This window comes from Epinephelus moara, chromosome 5 (assembly GCF_006386435.1).
Source record: "Epinephelus moara isolate mb chromosome 5, YSFRI_EMoa_1.0, whole genome shotgun sequence".
NCBI lineage: Eukaryota > Metazoa > Chordata > Actinopteri > Perciformes > Serranidae > Epinephelus > Epinephelus moara.
This window is the reverse complement of record NC_065510.1, coordinates 34,709,553-34,732,466: the sequence shown is the minus strand read 5'-3', so window position 1 is coordinate 34,732,466 and position 22,914 is coordinate 34,709,553. Positions and strand designations below refer to the sequence as shown.

Sequence of the window (22,914 nt, the reverse complement as noted above, 5' to 3'; positions counted from 1 at the left end):
AGCAGTTCACAAAAGTCCAAAATCCCAATGTACACAGGGACAACTCACAAAAAGACATGACAAAAAGCACCACAAACACACCAGTAAATTTTGCATCATCATATTAGTATACACGTACACCTCTAATGACAGTAGTAGCCCAGAAGTTAAATAACAGGATAAATCTGGGTGGGAAAAGGTGAAACATCACTGCTTGCCTCCCCTCATTAAGTTCCAGGTCAGATTTATCTGTATGGCACAATCTTATACAGACACATAAAGATAAAACAGCAGACATTATAGTGATTGTACATAGACAGGATGCAGATTAAATGAATTAAACAGCTAAACAAAAATGTCTTGAGTCTGTTCTTAAAAGAAGATAATGTAAGTCTTCATCAGCAGCATTAACCCCCAACTGTTCCAGTGAAGCTGCTCAGTAGGCAGCCAATCAGACTGTGGTTGTACTGCTTTTACTGTAAATATTATGCAACTAAGGGAAAGGTGAAGGAGTGTGCATACACATTTGAACTGAATAAATAGTTTGTGATTGCCAGTAATTTACAGAACATCAAGGGAAAGGTTGCATGTCAGGCAAAGCTGAGCTGCACTATCTTTATTGATTTCATGTAAAATCAGACGAAACATCTACCCTCACATAAAACTGACTGACAGCTGCCAGGAGGGGAAATCCCTTCTCACACGGCTTTTCTTCTCTGGGTCAACACTCAGCTATTACATTAGTTTGTGTGTGCATTCACCTCTGGTCCATCCCCTACAGAGCTACGTTTCATGGAGCAAAAGAAAGAAAAGAGCTGCCAGGAGCGTTACATTCCTCTCTCCTCTCTCTGCCTGGCCAAGGAGGCCCTGACATAGGGATCAAACAGTGCAGAGCTGCTTCTTTTTTCTGCTTTTTGCAAGCTCAGAAATATTGTATCTAACACACCTCTCAGACATTTCATGGTGCTAAATTCTGTTACACTTAGAGACATACAGAAAATGTGCTTTTCAGCCCATTGTCATCCCAGTGATCACACACACACACACACACACACACACACACACACACACACTTTTTCTCTCTCTCTCTTTCTCCCTGTAAACGTCTTCTTCTTTTTGCAAAAAGCACAAAAAGTATTCATCAAACATTTTGCTCCAAGCACATCATCACTTTATGAACTACTTTTAAGCATCAGCTCTTCACATCAAAGGAAATCAAAGGAACCTATTCACAAATGTCCTCATTCCTACCATGTTTCAATTTTGGTAAAAGGAAAATATAATTGCACATCCCAATGCGCCCACTGAGTGGTACCATTTGCTGAGATGGCCAGCTTAGCCTTCATCCCCACCCATACACCACCCATTCCTCTCTCATCTGTAGGTTACACTTCTGCATTAACAGCTGGTGCAAGGCCTGAACTTGGCATTGAACCTGTGTGTGTATGTGTAGGTATGTGTGTCCCAACTTGGCTCTTTATCACATACTATAAAACTGTCTCAGATGTATGTCACTGAATAAACAGTCTTGGGCAGCATTGGCAAAGTGACATTCGCTCGTCCATGTGAAACAGGAGGGGCCAAATGCTTGGTGGCATAGTGACTACCCACAGGGTCAGTTGGTGAACTGCTGTACCTGGCGAGTTATCCTTTGATTCACTATTTGGCCACTAGTTGGTGTGGAGCAGTTGTCCACTCATCAGTAGGTTGTCGGTTCGATCCCTGGTCCCCGCAGCCTGTCAAAGTGTTCTTGATACTGGACCCCAGATTGCTCCTGATGGCTGTGCTATCAGCATGTGAGAGAGCGTGTGAATGGTTGTCGCTCCTGATAAGCAGGAGGCCCCTTGCATGGTAGCCTCTGCCACCAGTGTATGAATGTGTGTGTGAATGCTGGCCTGTGTTGTAAAGCGCTTTGAGTGGTCGCTAAGCCTAGAAAAGTGCTATGTAAATGAAGTCCATTTAGCTCTATTTTCTCTCTACTGCTGTTTACATCCCTCCTGGCATTTTGTTCACCATTGCGTACCATTTTGCTCAATAAAAAGTTACTGAAGAGGAAAATAAAGCTCTCCGGGCTAACGAGCTTTCCAACGGTCAGGTAGCAAACTCATTAACTCATTAGCGTATCTTGGTGGCTAACGGGAAGTTCACACAGTTTATTTAAAATACGACAGAAAAGGTGATAAAAAGAGTGGATGCTGCAACACAGCTAATAAGCTACGATGACTTCCTCTGTGGCTGTCCGTCCTCTTATAGGTCAGCACTTTCAAGACAGCTGCTATAGGAGTAACAGTACATAGCGCTGGTGGGCAAAAGCATCATTCTCATCACACAAAATACAATGCTAGCAAAGTAGCGAGGAGTCACTGTGAGCTGTTGTGCCCCACAGATTGATAGAAATGATCTGATCAACAAAAGAATGATCAACCCACACTCAGAGGAAGTGCAATTTAGGTACTATGCCTTAAACCTTAAAAGCGATGCAAGCGTTTGTAACAGCTCTAAACTGCAGTATACCAGATTTGACCTGGCTCCTGTTATTTGACAAATGGATGGGCAGATCCTGCTGTTCGGCCAGATTTAGAGTTTGGCAACATGTATTTTTACCCAATCGACACTCCTGGGGTCAACTAAAGGTTGAGGTTGATAGAAGACAGGCTGTTAGCTTGCTAAAGATGTCTGCAACCAACTTGACGTAACAGCAGTGTTTAGGTTCAAATAGTATCGTTAGCACTACCTGTGTTTTGCCCACCAGCAACTACATGGCATCAGCTCAGTTACTCCCAGTGTTTCAGTGGCACAAATTCACGGGTCAAAGTTCACCAAAGTTTAAGTCAGCCCAACTTGATTCCAAACTCATCAAATACTGCTGCTTTGTCAGTGATTTCACTGTCAGACACTGATGCAGAAAGGCACCTTTCGTGGCGGTATGATATGCCGCCAGGTGGAGTGAATTTATAACGCTGACTAGCAGCGTATTATACCACCAGCAAAAGGTGCATCAGTTTATAACACCGCCAGACAGCATAATTTGGACATGCTGCCAGTAACAATGTAGGAGCTGGAAGGTCTCTACAGAGCAAGTGGGAGGTGAGGTGGAAGTGTCCAATTAGCCCTAAATTTTACCCAGGAGACCACTGTCTGCTTCCCGTGTGAACGTAAAGTGAAACCATGAGGGTTTTGTTTTTTTAAACCAAACCATGTGCTTTTCTCGCACAAGGAAATTAATGTTAATATGAGGTGTTTTGCCAATGTTTTAAGTTTATTTTGAAAAAGACTGTCTCCAGTGAGCAGAAACTGTACAGTTCCTGTGAAAACATAAGTGTATTTTTAAAAGATACAAAGCATGCAACAAGCATAAAATGACAAGGTGTCAGGGAGGAGGAGGAGGAGGAGGAGGAGGAGGAGGAGGAGGATATAACACATCGTATGTAGACATAAAGTCCACTGACCAAGTGGCAGAATTTGACAAATCGGGATGAGGACATGCTGTTAAAGTTGACAAAGAACATTTGTGTGGATTAATGTCATCTCTTTGAGCAGAGCCGCTAATTCTGTTGAAGTTAATTGAAATTGCCATGAAATTTCGGCGCTTTACATCCTGGTATGATCAGGCCTTTAGTCTCTCTGATGGGTGAGGCTACCACCACACAATCAGTGCACATCTCCAGGTCCGACTCTGTAACACTTGAACCCATTTGGACTAAAAACATTGTATTTTTTCTTAATGTAACAAAGTAAAAATTCACCTCACAATTTTGGACTCAGCACTTGGAAAAGAAATGTGTGTGTGTTTTTGCTCAGTGATTATTAAAAGAAAGAAGACACAGAAGGACAAAGGCAGGGTGCTCTGTTTGTTGAACACACTGATAAATCCACGCATGCATCTATTTTTGCATCTATCTTCATCTGTGTACACAGAAAGCCAGTTAAACCTAATGTTCACTGATCACACCGTCCCTGCAGTGACTGCTGGATCATCACTGTTTGACACATGTTGGCTGCGTGAGATATTGCTTCATTCTAAAAGACTTTGAATGTATTATCACTTTTTGGTGAGCAGAAAGAAGGCTGCAGCACGTCCTTGATACATTTTTTGGGCTTCAGGGTTGCTGCCTCTGTAAGTAGCTCAAGGTGCCCGAGCGAGTGGAATAGACTGCTTTCCTCTGAGGCTGTTTTCTGTCTTCATTTTAAATTAAACATTCCCTCTCCGTCTCATAAATGCGCCTACGTACCCTCCCATGCACACAAGCGCTACTGACTGCAGAGTTGTGAGGAGTTTGCTCATTCTTTGATTTATTCATGCCCTTCTGCTCAATATGTGGAAAGGGGAATTGAAGTAACAACATGGTATTTTTTTGTTTTATCCATTCATTCGAGTATCAAATTCATCAGGAAACTGAAATTGCATACAGTGCATGGATTTAGATACCTTAGTTTGAAAATATGGAGGATTTCTTAGACACAGCAACAACCAGGGTGAACGTTTTGTTTTTGAGATTGCTGCATACACAACACAGGAGGTCTTTTTGACAGAATACATTTTTACTTGTCACAGTAGGAAAAGCATAGGATTAAGTAAACTTGAAATTACTGTAAACACAAGGTCTGCTTACGTCGGTATGCTTTCGACTGTGGCCTCCTTCACCAATCAGAACTTGTTTAGGTGTCACGATGTAACTCCAGTCATGTGATAATAGGTGGTCTAAGTGTTCATGAGGTGGAGATGGTAAAAACTGTATATGTTCAAATATGGTCTGTGATGTCAGATGTGAATGTCTTCCTTGATTTGTCTACTGCCTTCCGCTGACTACTAGTAAATGACCTTTGACCTCTTCTTAACTGATACTGTGACCAGATTTGGTCTGGTGTTCACAGCAAGCAGCATCCTCTGCGGCTGCAAAATGAAGCCTAGGCAGAGGTGCCAAAAACTGCAGTTCACTGAATGGCCACTTGGGCCTGTCACTCCCGTAGCCCCATGTTAAGATTCCCAAACTTACAGCAGAAATAAAGATGTTTACAGCCTGGAACAACAAATGATTTTGGTCTTTATGGCTCATTTTCCAGTTCATGATAACTGTATGGGGGGTGAACCTTTATAAAACTCACCCATTTGAAATTTATTAAGAGTTAAAGTTATGCATAATTAAGGGTGTGACATGACAGGCTGTCTGCTAAGCATCACCTCAGGCTCTCAGTCACATCCACACCTCACTCCTCCACAGCTCCACCCTCTCATCCAATTATGGGTGCCTTGGAATCGCCAATGCTTGCCAGAAATAGTTGAACAGTAAAAAAAATATCTCACACATTACACAAGATAAAAATGTGTTAATTACCAAGCTAAAAGGTGCTGATAGAAAGACTTCCATTGTCTCCAGTGTCTGTGCTAGGCTAAGCTAAGCTGTTAGTTGTAACCTAATACACACCTAATATAGAGTGGTATCAATCTTTTCATACAACTTGAATAAAAGCAAAAAAGTGTATTTATCAAAATGCCAAATTATTCCTTTATGTTCCCTATCCATTATCAAAGAGTAACATATTTTATCTAATTTGAACCGAAGTTATTTCAGAGGTGTAGTGTCAGAAAAATATTCAATAACCTTCATTATCAAAAAGCCTCTTCAGATTTTCACTTCATTTCCCCCGTAATTGAAATCTGATGAGCCTCAAGCTTCTGAATCGCTATCATGGCTGCCTAATGTCTTCAGTTACACCAGCCAACCATGCGTAAGCCTTTTTTCACTGTTTCCTTGTGGACAAAAAAATGATGCTGTGAACCTGTCAGGCAGGAATGGAAGAATTCCAGGGGAATTCCCCACCGCAGCTGCGAACGAAGCAGATGGGAGTAGGGCAAAGAAGCGGAGAGGCGTCATTTATCTTCATAAGACCCTCATTCCATCGGGGTTGGAGCAAGCAAAGGATGAGGAAACATAGGATAGGAAAATGAAGGGTGGAGGGAGAGATGTGGGTTATCTGTAAATGTTGCAGACTGAGATATCTGTGTTAGTCTGCCGCTGCTGATGGAAGGTTACATTCGTTGTCAGCTTGTAGTGCATCTCCATGGGGATGGGGAGAAAAGGATGCGTGCATGTGAGGAATAGGTGGAAAGGAAGTGATGGATGAGGGATGGTAAAAGGAGGGAAGTAGCGAGGGAGGGTGGGATGCACAGCTGGGGACAGATGGAGAGGGAGGAGGGGGTTCAGGAGAAAAGGAAAAGAAGATGGCAAAGGGGAGGAAGCATGGGATTTAATTCATTTCAACTTTATTGTCATGGACGGGTGTACAGCAGCTTGCTAAAAATAGTTCAAAGTTATTTTAAAAGGCAAGATAATTACAGTGTAGCTACACTGTTGCTTACACTGTACACATACTGCATATAGAGTAGTGCAATAAGGGCCGACAGCCTCTACAACAGCTTTGAGCTAAATGTTATCTTTACATACTAACACTGATTTTAAGCAAGTATTACGTTTTCCATGTTCACCATCTTAGTTCAAGATGTTATTGTGTTAGCATGCGATAGTGTTTGCTAATTAGCATACAAAGTAGCTGAGGTTGATGAGAATGTTGTTTATTTCACAGTTAGAAAAAGGTTTTATCCTGATGATGATTATTATACTTACTACAGTGAATAACAGTTGCTCCAAACCAAACATGTCAGGGCCCACTGACACTTGCACCTCCCAGAGGGCAGAATAGTGAAAAGTTTGTATCTAGCTGTCATGAATGGATGAACCTTGGCAGTGATGATGTGTTGTGCAGTTTTAATAGCCCATTACATGGCTTTTGTTAGGATACTCTCTCTCCGTGCAGCACTATAAAGTTGACCAGGATCTTTGTGGGGGAGTTGGGCCATCTTTACCCCATCAAGAAGTAGAGACTCTGGTGAGGTCCAACAACACCCGTTTCAAATGTTGGCCATGATCAGTTGTTATCACTACCTTTGTAACGCTTCAGATGACGCAAAGTCCACCTACCAGTGGCCAAGATGATGCCTATCAAACATTCGTCAGGTTAAGGAAAAGATTGTGATTTGGCTTAAAATAACTACATTTGTTACGTCACTCTGGGTCACATTACGTCATGTCCATATGGTAAGTTAAGTGCATCACATAAGTGTAGTGGTTTCACACGGGACATAAACAGCTGTCTCTTGGTTGAAAGTGTTTGTTTTGCTCCTTATACTACATCATCTGACTTATTCCTTTGCTCACATGATAATTACTACAACCACTAGAGGTCACCGCCCAACAATAAACATAGATATGGGACGCAGAATAGGGCCATACGACCTCAATAAAATCTATACTCCCGATGACAACTGATAACAGCCATTTAATGGGCTGATAACATTTAAGGCAGGTACCTACGACAACTGGAAACTAGGGCCACCTGGATGTTACTCATGTAAATACCAGTGTGTCTCCAGCTTCAAGACCTAATGAAGTCTACAGTGAGCTCTCTGGTCTTGTCGATTTTGAGGTTGTAATTAGCACACCACTTTGCAAGGTGTTTAACATTCTCCCTGCTAAATTGGAGAACAAGCACACAGTCATGGGTGAGGACAATAAATCACGGGCCTCAGGTGTTTATATATCACATTACATTTTCTATTCCCACCAGTTTATGTGCAAACATTCTCTACTTGTGCTGTAACGGGCGCAAACTGAAAGATAGCTAAAAGGCATGTGGTCTAAATTCACATGATGTTTTTGTTGCACTATTCTCCATACACACAGCCTGTGAGCATTACATACGGTACGTCTGAGGCAGGTAAATGAATGGCTAAACATAGCTTTAAGGTAGCTGAGGGGCTGCACAGCATTTCTTGAACAGTCTGAACAGCACACTTGCCAGTAGGCCAGCGAATGTCTCCAACCAGCATGAAATCATTTTTTTTCCATTGTAATGCTATAGATTTTCATGTAACTGGGTGTTAAGTGCCATGGGCTAAAATCCCGACATTCCCTATACATCTGCCCTTACAGCAGCTTATGTAGAACAAGCTTCCATATTTGTGGTTTTCAAACCCAATACTCCCATATGGGAAACGAAGGATCTAGCAGCCGGCCAAAGGGTAATCCCCACCTCCCAGACGAGCAGGATATTTGGCTTACAAGTCTTCAGGCAGTGCTGCTTCTCTGCCTGGGAAAAGCTTTTTCCTTCCCTGTCAGTCGGCTGCTGTGAGCCCCAGTGACTGCTAAGGGGGGGGCAGTCTAATCAGGAGACCGTGGGTGATGTGAGACAAGAGCGTGCTCTGAATAAAACCAGGTTCAAAGCTGCTGCGCTCTGCTGTCACAGTCTGGAGGAGGGTGAGAGAGACAGGGAGAAAGAAGAGAAAAATGATTAGGGAGAGGCAGAAGGGAAAGGGAGTCAGGGAGGTTTAGTGAAAAGAAATGAATTAAAGAAATAGAAAGGGTCGGCGGGGGAATATAGATAGAAATAGTTTAGATGAGGTGAAAAAGAGGGAGAGAGTATCCCTCAGCTCCGCCACCTACTCACAGTCTGTCGAGAAGAGTTTAATTAAATATCAGGGAGGGTGGACAAGTGAAGGAGGAGAGATGAAAGCAACATTTAACAGTGGGTATTCTCATTAAACTATCTGATAAGACCATGGTCATGTAGACCTGTAACCCAACAATGGCTAGGGGTGATACTCTTCAAGTTTCTGATGTGTGCTTGACGTTAAATCAGCTGGTGGGGCTGGAAAGTCAAAATTTGCTGCCTTTCAGTGACACATGGTTGCCCACCGCTGGTCCTAACACCCGTCTCTGACACTGAAGCCATGGAAAAAGCTGAACTGAGCAGCGACGGGTTATCAACATCAGGTTTCATGGTGCTCCTTTGGCCTTTTGTGTGTCTGCACTGCCAATGTTGACTTCACGGCTCAGTACCTTTGTGCTAAGCATTGGATCAAAACCTGCCCTGGAGGCATGTACTTTTTTCTATGTTGTAGTGTTTGGCTCCATCTTGTGGAGATTTTAGGGAAGTCTTCACTGTATGGCAAGTTAGAGGGGAGCTACTCTCATTTTCAGAATTCATGTTTTTCCTGTGGTCTGAGATGGTCCAGAAAAATAGTAAACAACTTCAAATCCAAATCCAAGTGCTAAAACTCAAATTTGTGATGCCATAGAGTGTAAAGCATCACAAGTTTGAAATATACCCTGCAATCATGTGGCGTCAGAGCTACTGGAAAAATGAGTTCAACACTGGGAAAATTCATGTGATCGCCCTCAAGTCAGAACAACAACTCAGAAAATCAGCAAAAGTGTTGGCGCACTAGTTGCATGTTGACATCATAAATGCAAAAACATGGCAGATGAAAGTAAATGTTTAGGTGGTGGTGATAATCTTTTTATTATTTCACATATTGCATGTCAATTTTTGCTCACATGTAATTTGTAAAATGGTTTAAGGTTGTAACCATTAGCTGCTGTCCACGTAGAGTGGCTTTAAATAGTTGATTATTAGCATTCATCAGTCAACGTTTTAGTAGTTTTAAGGGATGTACTGGTGCAGAAACAGCACCTTTTTATATAGAGCTTTGTGTTTTTAATGCTCTGAGCAATAAAATACAACACATCTTCTTTGAAGCATCAATGATTTTCGACAATATGACTTAAAGCTCATGAACACCCCTCCTAACCACCTCCTAACTTGGGTAATGGGGCCATCCAAGGAGCACATGAATGCACTGGCACTTCTCTGATGCCTGGCTTTGAGAGAGAGAGAGCATCTAATGTTCACAAACATTGATTGCATTTTTCCATGGTCATGGAAATAACAAATTGGCATTGTTAATTTAAGTGGTGTTCCTCTTTAATACTGGAAAAAGTGCAAAGTTTGAAAAGTTGATAGATGCTGATGTTATGACAGGGATAAAGCAGTCCCAAAAAGCAACATCTCAGAATTAAAGAGGTGATCTAAGAAAGGTTTTTATTTTAATCTGGAAACTTGTATTCTTAGAAACCTTCCTCATAAGAGTTGATGTCATCTCTTTTATCCATTACTTTCTTCTCATACTTCCACCAGGGGGAGAAATTGCTCCAAGGAGGCTGTCTTTGATTTAAGTTGATGTCAGTCTCTGCCAGGCCTGTCTCTTCTCTCCAGAAAGCTGAGTCCTGCTCTCTTATGTAACTTTACGATGCTCTGTGGGTTTGAACTGCACAGTTCATTAACACAGGAACCATATGCCAATGCCAGATTTAGCACATATCCCATTACACATTATAATATTATATGAGGAGTGTGGCTTACTCACACAAACACGGTCTCACTCTGAGCTTTCTCACACGTTTCTGTCTCTGTAAAGGATCGTCAAAACTCAGTCTTCTGTTCTGGTATTTTCAAAAGAATAACACATACACCTTTCTCCTTTCTGTCACCTTGAACACACGCAAAAACGGGGTTCCCACACGCCTAACTTTTTCCACTGTAGCAGCAGAGAGAGCAGTTTAATCACCCTGTCACCACCATTTGCACTCTTTCTTCCGCCCTTTTTCTCTCAGGACATGACTTTTCTCCACAAAGCCCAATTTCATGCTCCCATTTGGATAATTACATTAGAATTATGTTATGTAACGTGTATTTCTTCACGTCTCTCCGTGTGTATTTATGTATTCTAAAGTATATGACCTTAGTATCGTGTAATTTGGTTCGTGTGACCTTAAAAGCGGTATGGGCTGAAATACCAGCAGTCTGTTTTTATGTGAAATACCATACTGCCAGACTGCCAGAACCCCATCGGGGCAGACCAGACCAGGCAGCGGGGCACTTGCTCACTCCTCCCCTTGAAAAAACAAACTCTCTTACCATGAAACACCTGTCACCTCCCCCTCCTCGACACACTTCTCCTCCCCTCCCTCCACCTTTAAGTCTTTCTTCTGACTTACCCACTTTTATTCACTGCTCTCTAAACGTTTCCTGTTTTCCTACATCAGCCCTTTCTCATAAAGCTGCGTCTCCCTTGATGTTTCTGTGCATTGTGTTGCGCAAAGTGTGCACCGAAACAGCACAGTATCCAGCCATTCGCCCTTCTGACATCACTTGTTTCCCAGACTGTGTATTAGATTGCTATCTCCATATCTCCTCAGTACATCTCGTTACTGTTGATCCTTCAGGGGTGTCTGTTAGTTACACCAAGTCTGGGGTCAAATCACACTCAGTTCACCTCATTTAAAAACTCTCAGTGGTGGAAAACACTTTTTTGTTTTTGCTCGACTACATTTGTTTGACTGCTGCAGTTACAGGCTACTTAGATTGAGATGTACATAGTCAGCACAAGTCAGCACAGGACAATATGCAAATGCTTACACATTAATACATCACTAATAATTTAGGCTATTATAAATATGTAGGGGCCTTTCTGCGTGACGACCTTATTATGTCGAAAATAAGTTGAAACTTTACATTTCAACAACGCCGTGTTTAACGTCTGGTTAGGTTTGGGCTTAAAATAACCGGTTTTGGGGACACACTCCCCTCTGGAAAAACGATAATGTCTCGGTGAAAGTAACTGCCTTTTGTGCCACTATCCCCACTGAAAAAAACAGCAACGGGTCCTTAAAAACACCCATATTAGGGGCTAAAAAAACGCAGAAACACAGCAACAGGTAAGATAAGATAAGATAAGATAAACTTTATTGTCCCAAGTGGGAAATTTGCTTTGGGCACATAGTGTGACATAGCTGCATAGCAGATACAACTATCATATACAAACAAGACACACAGCAGACAACCATGTAGTACGCATGCACGGCGCAGATTTGAATAACATAATAGTGCAATTAGGACTACTGGGTGAAATACCTACATCAACTTTATCATATCAGGTAAGGCTAAAAGAATAAAAGCTCCTTAAGGTTGCACTAGCTCAGGAGGTAATCATAAAAAGTGCAATAAAAAACCTGTAGTATACCCTAATGTACTAGGGTAGTGGATCCACAGCAGTAGGCCTCCCCGCTACCCTAGTAGGGAGAGGAGAGGTCCCTAAGAAACACCCATGTTTGGGGGCTAAAAAGTCACTGGAAACACAGGAAGTGGTCCCTAAAAATCACCCACGATTGAGGGCTAAAAAGCCCCAGAAAAAAGAATCACAGGGGCTAGAAAGTCACTGGAAACACAGCGATGACTTGCTAAAAAACAGTGTCTCCAACATTGGTCTGCAGCTTGGCTGGCGTTAAGCCTAGGTGACACACCGTCCAATACCCTCTCCACCTCCTGATGACACAGTCAGCTCTAAGTCACTCTAGAAATATTGATAGTGTGCCTATGAAATGTGCAAATATAATGTATTTGTGGTTTGCAGGAACTATAGTGCCAACATTTTCTTCTGGTGACTGGGCTGATACAAGGCTCCAGCCAGCAGGCGCTTAGCTTAGCTAAGAATGGAAACAGTTGAGCCTAATTATCCCCCCACCTCGACGTATCTGAACAGACAGGTACTGTATGAGAGCAGTATCAGTTTTATCATCTAACGCTCTAAGCATATTTTTCATATTTGCTTCAAGTATAGGAACTGAATACTTCGACCAACACTGAAAACTATGACAACTTGTAAGAACCTTATTGTGGCAAAGCTATGATGAACTTCCTGATTGAATTAGGAGCAAATTCACCCCGACTGTGACTCAGACTCTGGTTTGAATCTGAGCATGGAGAAAAGTCATTCACAACTCAGGACAGCCTGGCCTGTGCCGTGATACAATGTATAATTGTCTGATACCCAGTTAAACAATGCAGACGGGATAAAAATAACCGTAGGACTTCTCAATGACCAGTGCTCACATATGGTGAATGATAGCCCTGTCGAAAAAAGACTGGTTTCCTTCATCACACAAGATTAGTTTTACATCTCTGATTTCCTCTCGTTCGGCATCAGAGGAGAACTTGGAAAAAGAAGCAGCCGCAGGACTTTCAGAGCTGCCCCTGTACCATGACCACAGGGGATTAAAATAGATGGGCCGTGACTTTGTCTCCTTGGTCACACCATTAGAGCGATGACTGACAGCTTCCTGAGGTGGTTTCCTTTTTTAAAATTGAGAGTCATGACTCTAATGTCAGATAGGTATCTGCAGAACAAAGATGGATGTTGGTTGTAAAAGGGGGCCGACCAGCTAGTTGAATTTCTTTCAAGCTGAAGTAGATTCAACAAAGGAAAATACTGGTTGAACTCAGGTCAGTTAGAAGTTCAGTACTGCTCTCATATCTGTTGGTTAAATACAAAGTTAGAGACAAGAGAGTGGTATGGCCTTTATATCAGCATCTTTCTCTCAGTAAGAAAAGGAATAAGTGAATAACAAAAATGTTGAACTCTTACTTCGAGAGCCACCTCGCCACCTCTGCAAAGTTTTTCTGTCTGTATGTCGACAGCTTGAAGACGCAGCCCCCACCTTCAGGAATGCCATTAATTTTAGAATCGCCGTCATTACTGATTTAAAGGCTCTTTGTTTTTGTGAGGGTTTGTCAGGACTGAAATTAGCTCGGTGAATCACAACTTTTGCAAAACCTGCCAAAGGCTGGAGAAAGATTTAGTTGAAGGGAGGAACAGGAAAGATGAACAGCTGGGGATGTTTACTGTGTCTGTAACTCTTATTCATCTGCCTCTCCCTTGTTAGGAGGGTTCATGTTGGAGCAACCGCATCAGGGCATTGATGAGATAGCATTGCTTGGCAAGTTACTGTAATCACCCAACATTTGTCACATAGAAGAAGAGGGATGTTCGTCTATATATATAGCACGAGTCATGAAATTCCCCCAACCAATGAAAGAAATATTGTTCTCTTATATATGATTTAGATTCAAGATTCAAAGATTTACTTATCAGATACAAAACTGTACACAGCGCAGTGTGAAGGAAAAGTTACTTAGTTACTTTGCATGACAAAATAAAATAAAAAAGAGAGAATACAAAGACATTATTTAAAAAGGAACATTGTAAAAAAAAAAAAATATGCAAAAGAAAATATGTACAATACAGAAAATAGTAGAAGGTAAATAAGTAGTTAAAAATTTTGTGTGGAAAACCATAATATAAAATATCATTTTAAAATGTATTAATAATATTAACAATTAATAATATTGATAATATTATATTAATGATAAATTTAATATATTATACAGGGATTATATAGAATACCATTCTTTGTTTGCACTAGGTAATGTTCATCTTTTGTTTTGTTTGTTTGTTTGTTTGTTTGTTTTGGGTTGTTTTTTTCGTTTAGGATTTTTTTCATTATTTTTTCTGTCGGGTGACATAGTACAAACAGACAAATTAGACATATTTAATAAATAAATAAGATGAATATAAAATTAAAAAAATAAAATGAAAATAAATAAATGGTAATAATAACAATGTTGATGAGTTATATTAATAATATAATAATAATAATAATAATAATAATAATAATAATATAAAAAACAAGAAGAAGACAAAAAGAAAGTAAAGTGCATCAGTTAGTAGTTGGGGGTTTGGTTTAGCCCATTTTCAGCTGTTTCAACTAGGTTGCTGATGCACAGGTTGACCCAGACTTAAAACTAAATCAATCACCTGTTTAAAGCCTGAAACTAAACATGTTACTTATCACTACCACCTGTATGAGAGTGAGGTTTCACTAATTCACCAGCACAGAGTTTTCCCTGCGCCTAACACCACCACAGCCCCCGTGTAAGAAACCATGTGAGATGTTTGGCTTTTCAGTTCCTAAAGCAGAAATATGCACGCATACATGAACCTTCATAGCTGGAACCTAACTTTCAAGCCTCTGCCTATCACATTTCTCTCATCAAAGGAGGTCTCTGTGTCAGGGCAGGTGTGGCTGCAAACCTGTGGTTGAAAAGGAAGACAGCAGAGGAGAGGGAGGAGGGAGGAGGAGGAGGCCAACCCTCATATGAGCTGCCCTTAGAATAATAATCTCGCTCTCACCCTGGAAGCCACCATTCTTTCCAAGTGATCATATCCTCATCATTCCCATGTCAGCACCATGTGGTTAGAAATAATAGTCAGAGGCAGCCCTCTCACCTGAATTTAAGATGGACAGCAAAACAATCAAAACGTGCCTTTCAAAACTGTGGCAACACATTTTCCTTTAGATTGTGATGGTTACAGACAAAGAGAGATGTGTTCACTCTCTCTGACAACTGCTATTATCTTACTATTTGCTTAATGCACTCCACTTTGATTTTCTCTCCTGGCACCTACACTGGTCTGGAAAAACATTTCCAGGGAATTCCTCCCCCCTTCTTCTTCTTTTTTTTTCCCAGAGGTGGAGGTCTTATTAATGTTACCATGCCGTCTGGCCCAGCTGAATATATTTACTTAGTGTTAAGAAAGTGGTGGCCACAAAAGCAGGAATGTGCCTGAGTGTGACTTGAAAGCGGCTGTTACATTTTAATTTTTAACCCATAAAATAAATACAGAGAAGGCCCTGAGATTTTTATGAATGGCTGCATTCATTCCAAAACACGCCCACCAATCAGGGAACTATCCTGGCGGTGAGGCCACGCCCGCTTGGAATGTCTGGGCAGCTGCCTGCGTGGCGATTGGATAAAGGCACGGATAAGGGGCGGGGCCTGCCAGAGGCTCACCAGCGGGTATAAATTAGAGTTAAGACACTTATCTCGGTAGAATAACAAGGACTACGGTCCGATAGAGACTGAAACTCAGCGTGAAACCACTTAAGACTAACAACCGTTTATTGGATTGTAGTTTGAAGATATTATTTTGTCTTTATTTGTATTTGTCTTAAACCTGTCAAGGCTAATCATGGCATTTCTGATCTACCTGACTGTACTGACAACAGCCGTCATCACACAGGTAAGATGTTTCTCTCCTGATTGAAGCACGTGTGGCTGTGAGTGAGTGTTTTAAAAGATTAAGATTAATTTAATGTGTGATCTCCTATGGAAAATGTAGTATAAATGTGATTGAACTTTGAACAGCATACGCATCTCCTGGTGTAAACAAATGTCTGTCAGCCTACAAGTGGGTACAAAGTTTGGGAAATGGACTTCCTGCACTGCTTATATAACAATGCATACTGTTCTTCTAAAGTTGGTTGTCCCTCTCTGGTAACCAGCATGCCTATTCCTTTTATAAAGCACAGTGACATGTGGATTCCCACTGGAACAAGTTGGCTCTAGTGCCGAGCGATGACTCAAACCATGAGCCAGCAGGGGACTGGGTACAAACCCTGAGCTGTCTAGACACTCAGGGCTGAGCGGCCAGCAGTGACTTGACTTACTGTAGAGGCGTGCCGCAGTGCTTTGTCTGTAAAGGAATTCAAAATCAGTCACAAACCCTGGGGAGCCTAAGAGAGGACACAGGATCAAAAATGAATGTACCAGCTTCTCCTCACACTTTGATGTTGGAGGAAAAGCTGGTGCTAGTGTACTGATGATGACTTTTGCACACTGCTTGTCTAAATTTTCCAGTCAAGTAGTCTGTGTGTAGCATTGTGGTTCTTTTAATTCTCTATCTAAATGTCTAAAAGCCCTTTTCTGATGCTGCTCTAGATCTCTGATGCTGCTTGAACACGGCTCTGGAGGTCTTTTTTTTTTCTTTTCCTGTAGAAAATGTTGCATGACTCAGTTCATCTGCTTCATGTCTGATGATGTGATCTTCCTCTCTGCTCTGTCCCTCACCCTGCCAGGTGACTGCTAGCTGCCCAGCAGTGTGTGACTGCCCTGGAGAGCCCCTGATTTGCCCTCCAGGAGTAAGCACTGTGCCAGATGGATGTGGGTGCTGCAAGGTGTGCGCTGCACAGCTTAACCAGGACTGCAGCCCCATGAGGCCTTGCGACCACCACAAAGGGCTGGAGTGTAATTACGGCAACGATGTGACCATGGCCTGGGGCATCTGTCGAGGTGAGAGAGAATTTATGTTGGGAGGGAAGGAATTTCGCTCAGAAAATAGCTGCCTTCTACAGCTATTTGCACTGCTCACCTGATGGAGGACATAGTATTACCATGCATGGAAAAGAGTCATATATTTAAGATGAATATGGTGAGTGTGATGCAGTATAAAAGCCAAGAAGTGATGCAATGTACAAAAGATGTCAAGGAAATGGAATTTACTAGATTCTCCTTTCCATACAGTAAAAGCCGTCACATCTCAGTGACTAAGCAACATGTAACCTTGCACATCCGGGGACAAGACGGGGTATTTTAATGAGTAGTAGATGTTTTATGGCAGCAACAGGGGGTTTCAAAGATAAAAATACACTTTCCATCTGCACCATGCCGATGCTGCCCCACAAACTATGAATAGCTGGTTCTTCCGAGCTTAGGAGACAAGGAGTCTGACACTTCCTGTGTCCTTATTTCCACTGACCTTTCGATCTCAGTGGTCCTGTGTGGTTTTGTGTACTGTTGCGGGGGCGATCATTGTTTGTGTGTTTTGGTAAAGTCAGGAGTTGCTCAACAGCTGTTGAAATAGGAGCATGTGGTGAATTCTTAACATACTGTATCCAGAAGCCTAACCATTAGTCCCTTTAGAGTTGAAAGGATGTCCCTGTAGGAACTGTGAGATGCATTTCTGAGATAACTAACCTATGGACTGTGCCAGGAATACCCCTTTGCTTTATGGTTAACAACAGTCATATATGATCAACCTGCAGTTTGTGAGTCATAAAATGTTTTGTTGAATTTACCTTTTCAGCAAAATCAGAGGGACGCACATGCGAGTACAATGGCAGGATCTATCAGAATGGTGAGAGCTTCCGTGCCGGCTGTAAACACCAGTGTACCTGCATCGACGGGGCTGTTGGCTGCGCTCCTCTCTGTACCAACAAGCTGCCACCTGCCTCTCCATCCTGCCCATACCCACGGCTGGTCAGGGTACCCGGGCAGTGCTGCTTCAGCGTGGACTGCCATAAGGGCACCTGGCAGCTCCCACCTAAGCATCAGGTTTGGTTTTTTTTCATGCCATTTCAAAGATACTCTGTCTAAGTCACTGACACACATGGCACACACTGGAAACATTTTATGGAATTTGTTTAGCAATATCAAATGATGAAGGTGCAATTTATCACTTGCCACTTTGGTATCCTCTTGATGTCAAAAACAAAGGTGATTTTTTTTTTTTTTTTTTTAAAGATTGCATCTTGTTTTCAAGATGAAAGATTTTAAGTTTATTATCACAAACAGAAGCATCAAATCATCACAATTATGAAGCTGAAGCATCTCAAATTTTATCATTATTAAACAAAAGATTCATGCAGATAGAGTGTCTCTCTTCTTACCGATTGCCCTAAGGTAATCCCTTCACAATCAGGGCGGCGGAGGGAAAATACTGTGGAAAAAAGACACATAAAAGTAGACGTGACCGCGGCACAGATGAATCCCCCGCGCTGTCTCATCCTACCTTATCTTATCTCTCATCTCAGGTGCCTCCACCACAACAACAACTGCCCAGACGCCAGCACCATCCTGCTCCGCACCAGCCTGACAATGAGCTGGTCAATGAGCTCACAGACGTGAAGTCCAGCGGCTGGGAGAGTGAACATGGCTACAAGCACCTGCCTGGTGAGAGAAAGGGAGACTTTAGGGGGGAATATTTCATATTTATCACCACTGACTTGACTCACTTTTTTTTGTTTGTTGTTTTAAATTGGGTGCTGGATTTGAAATGTTGTTAATATAACATTACATAAAAACAGGTAAAGAATTCAATGGTTCCCAAAACTTTTGGCTTGTGTTAAAACAAAGCTTTGCAGCTTGTGACCTTTTGTAATAGGCTGCAGGTCTACAGGTTGTGACCAGTTCAACTGAGGTGTAATTATTCTCCCTCAGACTGCCACATTAACTTATTCAACCATTCAAACGAAAACAGACGTGAGATTCTGCAGCCATCCTCTGGAAGACTGTACTTAGGCACAGTGGTGGTTTGAGCTAAATGCTAATGCCAGAACTAAAGCATTGGGCAAATAAAGATATGACCTGATGTCAGTCCTAGGCGGAAATGAAGGGATCACCAAGTCACCAGTAACTAAAGTCATCAGGATTCATCCTCTGGGTATTATGGATTTTAAAGTTAAAGTTCACCCTCAAATCCAAAATATATATTTTCCTCTTACCTGTAGTGAGTGGTTGGTGTGAGTTTCCGAGTGTTGAAGATATCAGCTGTAGAGATGTCTGCTTTCTCTCAAATGTAATGGAAGTAGATGGCACCTGGCTTGTTTTGCCAAAGTCAACATCAATGTCTCTTTCCAAAAATCATGACTGAGTTACTCATGATAATCCACAGACCTTGTTGTGAGCAGTTTCATGTAGGAACTATTTTCTTTCGACCAAACTACACCCACCAACTGTATCACTGCGTAGAAGGAAACGTGCAACTACTCATGGACAAGAGGCTCATTCTCATGATAGCATGAGATGAAAACATTAATGACATCTTCCTCAGTTGAGGTGTAATGTTAGCTAGCTCAGTGGTGCTAGGTGAGCTAGCACCACTGATTTGGTTTGCGGATGTTGTTTGGTAGAAAGAAAACAGTTCCCACATGAAACGGCTCACTCTAAACTTTCCTTCTACTGAACTACACCTGCCAAACCATATCACCACACAGGAGGAAGCGTACATCTACAGCTAGCTCACCAAGCACCACTGAGCTAGCTGACATTACAGCTCAGCTGAGGAGGATGCCATTAATGTTTACATCTCATCCTGTCAAGAGCACAGGCCTCTCGTTCATGAGAAGATGCACGCTTCCTTCTGCACAGCGACACAATTGTCAGGTGTAGTTACATAAAAACTGCTCATAGCTAGGTCTTTGGATAATCTTGGGTAACAGGGTCATGGTTTCTAGAGCACCACAAGCCGAGCGCCATCTAGTTCCTTTACATTCAAGAGAAGGCAGACATCTCTACAGTCGATATCTTCAACACTTGACAGCTTACACCAAAACGATCTAGACTGATAAATAGTAATACGGGCAAGAGGGGAAATATGTGTATTTGATTTTTGGGGTTAACTGTGCCTTTTTAAATAGGCTACCAAATTTCATGGCAATCCATTCAATAGTTGTTGAGATATTTCAATCTGGACCAAAGTATTGGACCGACCAACATATGGATATTGCTCTCTGTAGAGCCACACTGCTCTTTAAAAAGTAAAGCTCATAGGAAAATCTAAAAAAAAGAGAAGAAAATATATTATCTTCTGCTTTTCTATCCTGTTAATCCCTATGTGATTCCTCACATTTCTATTGTGACCCCCTGATAGAGTCTAGACCCCTAGGTTGGGAACCACTGTCCTCATTGATATGTGTGATTTTTCTTTTTCCTCCCTGCCCTCCACCCTCCTTGGTGTCTCTTCAGTGTGGAACCATCTGAAGGAGAAGAAGTGCCCAGTCCAGATCACTGACTGGTCCCAGTGCTCCCGCAGCTGTGGGATGGGCGTTTCTTCTCGCATCACCAACAAGAATCCTCAGTGCAAGCTGGAGAGAGAAACAAGAATCTGTACGGTACGGCCATGCAACGGCCTAACAGTCCCAGCCAAGGTGAGCTGAACTGAACTTGACTTGAACTGAATGGAGAGACAGACAGACAGAGAGCAGAGGTCGATTATACACATTACAGCCAGAATGGCTTCTTATCGCAACAGCTTATCTCTCACACAGTGAAACCTAAACGCCTTGTGATAACACACATCAATGAGGAATTATTTCACCTCTTACCTATCATGTCGGACTACGCGGGGGGAAACAATGCCTGCTCATTTTTGCTTTGCTTTGCTTGTTTCTATCGTTAAACCAAAGAGCAGAGGCTGAAAAAATCTGTGCAGCAAAGAGTGAAGAATTAGAAGTTCTAGCACTGAGTAAATATGCTCTTAGTGCTAAAGCCATCTTTATCCCGAGCTTAAGAACAGAGATTATTTTAGCAGTACTTTCGGGAAGCTCTGCATCCAGTGGGAACTGGGCAGTGCTGATATACTCGGCTGTGTTTTGGTGGCGAGCAGGCGCCTTTTTAAATATAGTCCCCCACCCCCGGCATTCCTGCCAAGCAACTGTCCATAGCTAGGCCCCGTCTGTGTACTCAGAGTCCAGGGAAGTGGTGTGTCTATATTAATCCTCCCATGTTGGACACACACACTAAGAGCTCCTTTCTCTGCTCGACTGAGTTAAAAGCTCTGGTGCCAAGAGCAATTAAAGGTGTCAGTGTGTTTAACAGAGGAGGACACTCAATCTTTAAATAAAATGTTTAATCTTAAAATTAATCACTTAAATCTAAAAGTAATTCCTCTCTCAATCCCTGCTTTGGCATAACAAGTTGAAGTCTGGCCCTCTTAATGTGAAACTAATGAGTCTGAGTGCAAAGCTGCTTAAATCTGCTGTTATGTAAAAGGACAGGGCAGATAAAAGTCAAAGCTTATTAGAAATGTTTTATAATGACAATCGTCATGTTTTGGTGGATTTTGCTACTGAAGCCAATTAGGAACAACACTCATTATTATCCAGACTGTGACACTCATCGTTTGACTTTAATCATTCCACTACAGAGAGGGAAGCAGTGCTCCCCGACCCAGAAAGCCCCGGAGCCCATCCGCCTGTCCTACGGAGAATGTGTGAGTGTCCGCCTCTACCGGCCCAACTACTGCGGTGTGTGCACAGACGGACGGTGTTGCTCGCCACGCCGCACACGCACCGTCCCCGTGACCTTTGTCTGCCCGGACGGTGAGCGTTTCCAGAGGTCTGCCATGTTCATCCAGTCGTGTAAATGCAGCGAGGACTGCGGCCACCTCAATGAAGTGGCCCTCCCTCCACAGCAGTGGATGTACGGAGATACACACCAATTTATAGACTAGTACTGAGGAGGATTTTTTTTTTATTTTATTTGAATGTGATGAGGTCAAGTTTCTTGATGAAGAAAGACACTTCAGGACTAGGGGCCATTCTTCTCATCTGGCTCCAAGTGAGTGAAGACCAGGAGCGCCTTTATTCTCAATCATAAAGGCAACCCTTTATTGTGATCTTATTATATGACCGGAGCAGATTGTACACGTGCCCGCTCCTGTTCAAACAGACATGGGACCTAAATTAGAGCCCTGAAGCACCCCTTGACTTCCTCCACTCTGGACTGATTGCTAGTTCAGGTGTGGGTGGATGAATTTTTTTTTTTTGACACCCTCAGCTCTGCCTGAGAGGAGAAACACTACAAGAGCAACAAAGCACTTTGTTTAGCACTGAAATTTGGGAACTATGACAGCAGTGCACAAGGATCACTTCACCTGCCAACAGCAGCCTCACATACTGTCATGACTCCATATCCTACAATGCACTGTGACAAATCAGTGACAAGCAAAATAATCTTTTGCAGCTTTATGTAGAAAGAAAATACTTTTTTTTTTTTAATTTTAAAATGTGTAAAATCAGCATGTCATGAACATAAGCACAGACTGCACAATGGTGCCTTTTATTGGCACACAAGCCATTTATATCTACACACAGCAATGAATGACACTGTTCCTCTTTAACTCACAGACTGTTCAAATGATAAGGAACGCTATCTGGAACTGACAAGCGTTCAGACAGGACTGGACCAATGCCAATTGATTTCTTGTTTGTGCATTAAATGCAGCGTAGAGAAATGTCTTACGACCCTGTATTTGAGAATTTACTTTGGATCACAATGTAATCTGTAAATATATTTTCTTTATTTGGATCCAAGTTTGTCTTTTTGTCACTTTTGTACACTTCTGTGGCTCAAGTGTAGCTGTCACACGTTTTTGGTGGTCCATCCATGTGATAAAAAGCCGTTTCCTGCCCCAAACTGTCTGCTGAGCTCATGTTTCACACAAGGTTTTATGTTAACTCAACTTGTACTGTTTCAAAATTGGCAGCCAGTTTTAAGTAGCCAACTGTTTGGGAACTGTGTGGCTATGTGCTTGAAACTATGATGATAGCGCCCTCTGCTTGTAAGGATAATTAACTACGA

The 22,914-nt window shown here is 42.2% G+C and overlaps 2 protein-coding genes across 2 annotated transcripts in view; one reads left to right on the top strand and one right to left on the bottom strand.

The window, feature by feature from the left end:
* Positions 1-22,914, bottom strand: part of LOC126389773 (myosin-10) — a 667,776-nt gene that overhangs the window by 167,118 nt on the left and 477,744 nt on the right. The window lies entirely within an intron of this gene.
* LOC126389785 (CCN family member 1-like) lies at positions 15,608-22,851 on the top strand. Its single transcript, XM_050043661.1, has 6 exons — positions 15,608-15,796; positions 16,632-16,845; positions 17,639-17,886; positions 18,366-18,504; positions 20,299-20,480; positions 21,479-22,851. The coding sequence occupies exons 1-6, from the start codon at positions 15,746-15,748 to the stop codon at positions 21,782-21,784; spliced, it is 1,140 nt and encodes a 379-aa protein (XP_049899618.1). The 5' UTR covers positions 15,608-15,745; the 3' UTR covers positions 21,785-22,851.